General features: G+C 39.0%; 1 protein-coding gene across 3 annotated transcripts in view; it reads right to left on the bottom strand.

Moving 5' to 3' along the window:
* Positions 1-4880: 4880 nt before the first annotated feature.
* Positions 4881-6574, bottom strand: part of CDKN2C (cyclin dependent kinase inhibitor 2C) — a 12903-nt gene continuing 11209 nt past the window's right edge. For all 3 annotated transcript variants that reach the window (XM_083157378.1, XM_083157377.1, XM_083157376.1), the window contains one exon: positions 4881-6250. In XM_083157378.1, the coding sequence (XP_083013504.1) occupies positions 5870-6250 (381 nt within the window). In that variant the 3' untranslated portion in view covers positions 4881-5869. The remainder of the gene's footprint in view (positions 6251-6574) is intronic.

The raw sequence follows: 6574 nt of genomic DNA, 5'->3' as shown, positions 1-6574 counted from the left end.
CAATCAGAGCTGTAGACTGTGGCACTCAGCAACAATCAGATCTGCAGACTGTGGCACTCAGCAGCAATCAGAGCTGCAGACTGTGGCACTCAGCAACAATCATATCTGCAGACTGTAGCACTCAGCAACAATCAGATCTGCAGACTGTAGCACTCAGCAACAATCAGATCTGCAGACTGTGGCACTCAGCAACAATCAGATCTGAAGACTGTAGCACTCAGCAACAATCAGATCTGCAGACTGTGGCACTCAGCAACAATCAGAGCTGCAGACTGTGGAACTCAGCAACAATCAGATCTGCAGACTGTGGCACTCAGCAACGATCAAATTTGCAGCCTGTAGAACTCAGCAACAATTAAATCTGCAGACTGTGGCACCCAGCAACAATTAGATATGCAGCCTTTAGCACTCAGCAGCAATCAGTTCTGCAGACTGTGGCACTCAGCAACAACCAAATCTGCAGCCTGTGGTACTCAGCAAGTCTGTGCTCTGCAGCCACCAGCAGTGCACTCTGTGCAGAGCCCTGTGACTGACATCAGCTCTGCAGACTTCCCCTTATACAGCAATGGGTGCATTTCAGGAAGTTTCTAAGCTCTACAGCAAGAACCCGTATGCTCAGTTACTGCCTGGGTTCCAAAATTGGGCAGCACTAAAAACTCAGAGGACTCGCTAATGCCTTACCCAAACCATGCCAGTAAGTGGGAGAAACACTAATGCCAGTCTGCAGGATGGTGAAATAATAATGCCAGTCTGCCGGGAAGCAAGCAGAAAAGAGAAGGATGGAGCAGGAAAGATGAGTAGAGGCAAAATGTACCAGTTCTGTGGGGAGGGTTGTTAGCCTGGCATAGAGGGGACAAAGCAGACTGGCGTTTGGTTAGGGCCTGATGTGTGCCATGAAGACGGAAGAAAGCTATAACATAGAGGAGAGAGGGGATGGGGAGTGGTGGATGGGGAGAGACACGAATGGAGGGAAGGAGACATGCAGAGGAAGAGTGGTGGCACAGACCTTGGCATGGCACAGGACTGGCTTCTATTCCACGTACACATGATGGGCTGTTACACAGGGTTGGGTACAGGCATAGGGGGCTGTTACGTTACACACAGGGCGCGGAAATTTAAAACATACTGTGCAGGAAGAGAAAGTGACAACGGCTGGCAGGATGTTGCCCCGGAGCCCATGCCAGTCTCAGCCGGTGAGAGCGCGGTGTGTGTGTGTGGCTGTGGTGTGTGAGGCTGCGGCCAGCTGCGCACTGACACTGACCAGCAATACCACTCCCGCAGTATCTGTATGTACTAATGGTGTGGGCGTGATGGGCGCTAAATGCCCACTGCTCGCCTGCTGGGCACTGCTGCCAAATATCCTGTACATATGCACAAGAGTGTTTATATATATATATACATATATATATATATATATATGTGTGTGTGTGTATATATATATTTATATATATATGTGTGCGTATATATATATGTATATATATATATATACCGTATATATATACGCACACACTTGTATTCATAACACATATTTAAAGTTTCATATATGTGGCAAGTGCATTGTCATTTTGTGTGTGTGTGTGTGTGTGTGTGTGTGTAATCTTGCATCTATGCACGTTTATGGGTTAATATATATATATATGTGTATATAGAGTATATATAATTACATATACTATATATGTATGTATATATAAATAAATAAATATATGGCATATTTTTACACACTCGCATATTTATCTATATCATGTGTGTTTAGAAGCTGTCCTCTATATATGTTTTTCTTGTTCCTTATAGATATTTACCAAGTGACCTTTATTTATTTATGTGTAAAAAAATCCTTATTCCTGATTGTATAGCTCTAGGAAGCGTGTATATATCTTGTGTGTATATAGATAGATAGAATACGTGTGTGTGTGTGTGTGTGTGTGTGTGTGTGTGTGTGTGTGTGTGTGTGTGTGTGTGTGTGAGTTTTCACATTTGCATTACCCTTGTTTAGTTACCTGTTATAATGTCCCATGACATCGAGCATTGTGTGCACAACATATCTTCATGTCTGTAGAAGTGTAATGAAAGAATTCTGTTTTGTTATATGTAACAGTTAGTTTTTTTAGATTTACTTAATAACATTTCATTAATAAAATCTGGTTCTATTTAATTCGTTGTTTGTGCCTTTTTTTTAAATTAAAAATGACTCCAATAAACATATTGTATCTGTAATTTAATCTGAAGTAGCCATTGCACCTGCCTGGGGTCCTTCTGTATATTGGGCTGAGGAGCAGAGTTATATAGGGGGAACATATGGTGATATTACAGCAACATGCAGGGCTGGCTGACACAGAGGTTATGGGGCCGTTCTGGAATAACACGGCACCGAGGGCTTTGTGATCCCAGCAGGGACGAGGATGGTGCTGATCAACAGTGGCTATAAATAAATCTATGGCATAGTGTTCGCTCTAATATATTATCATCTATATATGTGTGTGTGTGTGTGTGTGTGTGTGTGTGTGTGTGTGTGTGTGTGTGTGTGTGTGTAAATATATATGTATAAATATATATGTCATTTATTTCATATCTGTATCTTTCATATATATCTTTATCTATTTATCTATATATAATATATACATGATATCAGTATATAGTATATACTGTAGTAGCTATCTTCCTGTCTGTGTTTATCTCTACCTATCTGCTAGGGCAATATAAGATGTGTAATTGTATACAGTATATACATTTGGAAATATTCACAGCTTTACACAAATTCGTTTATAAATTAACACCCTGCAATTACAAAGTAAACTGCATATAATTATCCTGTCATATTTATTTGCAGGGTGTTCATTTCTAAACGAGTTTGTGTGTTTTTTTTTTTTTACACCATTTTATTTTTATCGAAAGGTCTGTCATCTATTATATATATATATATATATATATATATATATATATATATTTATATGTGTGTGTATGTATATACATACATACAAACACATATATAGATATAAATAAATGTGTGTGTGTGTATATGTATCTGTATTTCTAGAAAACTATATGTAATATTTATATTTCTTTAGAATGGCATTTAAAAAAATCGATTAATTATACAAGGAAACGTCAAGAGTTATCACTTTCGATATATACACTCTGCAGACTAATGTCGATATAAACATTCTGCAGACTAATGTCGACATATACACTCTGAAGACTAATGTCGATATATACACTGCAGACTAATGTCGATATATACTCTGCAGACTATGTCGATATATACACGCTGCAGACTAATACCCTATAGGCAGTAGGTGTGGCATACAATATACCTTTCTGTCTATCTCTACCTACTTTATAAATGACCTGTGTCTGTCACTCTGCTAGGGCAATAACATATGTGTGGCTGTATACACTGGCCACTTATATTTATAATCGATGTATGTGCTACATAATCCAGAGGCTGCATATTACGACGTTGCTAGGAACCCACAGTCAGCAGACTTCTTATACACTCTGTAATATAATAATTATATAATAATGAGTTACCAGCATGGAGTGTGAATACAGGCATATTTATACTAGTGTATATTTTGGTCCTTGTAAATGCAGAATCATTTCTGTCCTTTACCCACCAGTCATTTTCATAACCACATTTTTTAAATAGTTTCAATAACGGCATTGTTGTTACAATGTCATCAGCATCTCCAACCATTCACTGAGCTAATAATAGATTCTGTACGTGTAGTGGTGTATATCATTCTATTAATCTGCTCGCATGGGGTGGGTATTAGTTACAGGTGTATTTACACAGTACTGACACAAACATTCTGCAATGTGTTACTGCACATGTGGTGTTACTTATCACACAATCGTAGCTCGAATTATTTGGGTTACATAGTACTTGCAGATTTTACCTTTTAAACAACTATTTAGAACAGTTAAATATTTTCCAAACAAGCCATCCTCATCATTTTCGGTACCAATAATAAATATCATGGCCATCCAGTTAACTGTATCCAGTCATAAATGCAACTGGTAACACGCATGATTGTTGGAAATAATCAAGAACGTGTTAGAAAAAATGTGTGAAAAGACAGGCGTGTGTGTGTGTATATATATATATATATATATATATATATGTATGTATATATATATAAAAACCTTTTTTCACAAATATATATATATATATATATAATATTCAAATATGCAGTCAGGCACTCGCAGCATCCAACAATATATATATATATATATATATATATATATATATATATATATATATATATATATATATATATATATATAACAATTGGGTTTCATTTAAATTCCATGAACTGTATCAAGTTATAAATAAAAATTATTGTTAAAAATTCCTTATTCATTATTATTATTATTAATTCATTATCGAAAATAATATTCCATGTATATTCAAAAACGTGTTACAAAATGTGTGAAAAGGCAGGCATTCTGTGTGTGTGTATGTGTATAATATATATCACACGCACACACACACATACAGATTTATATATATATATGTATATTTATATATATGTGTGTGTGTGTGTGTGTGTTATTTAGAAAGATAGAAGTAATTGTGTATCATTTATATTCTTAAATACCCTGAATTAAAATGAAGTGCAGCTCAGTGTAAGGTGGAGGAGAGAGCAGAGCATGTAATATTAATCTCTGATCTATCTATCTATCTATCTATCTATCTATCTATCTATCTATCTATCTATCTATCTAAAGACTTCTAAACTGCATAACAACACAATTGCTCAAAAGTATATAACGAGAAAAAAAAGCAGTAAAAGTTAATAATAAGCCTAAGTAAACCTACATTTAGAATTAATAATAGTTGCACAACAGGGTTTTTGAAAAATGCACACATAAAAAAAACCTCATTGTACCATCGTGATTTACTTAGAACTTAGAAGACATACAGCGCATGACATTGATATAGACGATATAAATATCGGATTGAACAGGTTTTAATACAAAATAAGTGCAATTTTTATAACTTACTGAATAAGAGAAATGTTTAATGGGTCCTGCAGTACTCTAATAAGCTCACTGTTGCATAATAGTAAGGTAAGGAAATCTGCATTGGGTTAGCAGAGTGTCTGGTTGGTGGGTCAGAGATCAGAAAACATACGATGTATTATTTATTTAACCCATTCTCTGCCGGAGGCATGGATGATGAAGCAAGCCAGCCTTTGTGCATGTACACGATTTTTTTGTATTTGCAAAGTGACATTATAATCAACAACAAAAGTCGTTACAAGTTCTGTAATAAACCGTGCTCGGTTATCGATCCGGTGCCACCCCTCCCCTGATCGTCGGGTGTCCTGTAAACAGGGGGGATCCACGCGTGGGGCTGCTGTGTTAGGAACATACACTCACAAATCTGCTGAGCCAAGAGATGGGACCAGGGGGGTCATTAAGGGAAGGAGCGCATTGATTACCGCTAAGTAGGTGTCAGTCAAGTGAACATATTAAATGGAAAGAAGCCTACATATAACACCAATATATCCAATATGTGGGGATCCCTTCCCCCTCTATAGTGCTTGCAAACAATCAGTGCCCTGCGACTGGTTTCTTCTTGTAAGAAGTGCTACAATCTTCTTTTATCCCAGTCTCCATCATGCCCCCCCCCCCCCCCCTAAAAAAAAAAGTTAAAATAAAATAATAAAAAAATAATGGAAAAAAAAATCACAGTATTATTTTGGCAGAAACAGAGCCTCCGGATAAGTCCTCATATGGGGCAACTAATAACACATAGAAGCATGAAATACATTATACAATAACTAGCCAAGCCCAACTCGCTCTGGTCTGTATGATCTGTGCAGTCTGTGTATTGTCCTGCTGGGGACACCCCGTATGGCTGGCACTACTCCCCATCTGCTGGCAGACCCAGCTTGGCATTGCCCTGCAGCCACTGCACCACCTGTGCCTTGCTGTACATCCTGGCCAGGTCACACGGGGTGTCTCCGTTCCTGTTCCTATGGCCCACCTGGCTGTCTGTGTGCAGGACCAGGAACTGCACCATGTGCAGGTGACCCTCCTTGGCTGCCAGGTGCAGGGCTATGTTCCCATCGTTATCCTGCAGGTTCACGTCGGCCTGGAAGTCCAGTAGGATCTGCATAGTGTCCTGGAAGCCGGCCCTGGCGGTGTCATGGAGGACAGAGAACCCGGTGCTGTCCTTCAGGTTTGGGTCTGCTCCTTGTCTGAGCAGGAGGCTGGCAATGGCTGGGCACCCCAGCCGCATCACCTGGGGAGACACAAGCAGTGCTGGCTGTTAGCAGCAGTGACTGGTGTGTGTGTGTGTGTGTGTGTGTGTGTGTGTGTGTGTGTATATACATACATACACACACACACACACACACACACACACATCACACATATACATAGATACATACAAGTAGAATGCACCCAGAGAACATATATATTTATTTTCAACGTTTCAGGCCTTCTGCCCCCTCATCAGCACACACCGGGGTAGTGTCCGGCACTCTGTGATTACTTGTGGATGTAGTCGGACAAGTGCACCGGGGCAAATTGGAGAAGTGTCGGCAGAAGGGGACTATATGTGTGT

Source organism: Crinia signifera, chromosome 8 (genome assembly GCF_055691185.1).
Source record: "Crinia signifera chromosome 8, ASM5569118v1, whole genome shotgun sequence".
Lineage (NCBI taxonomy): Eukaryota > Metazoa > Chordata > Amphibia > Anura > Myobatrachidae > Crinia > Crinia signifera.
This window is presented reverse-complemented; position numbering and strand designations above follow the sequence as displayed.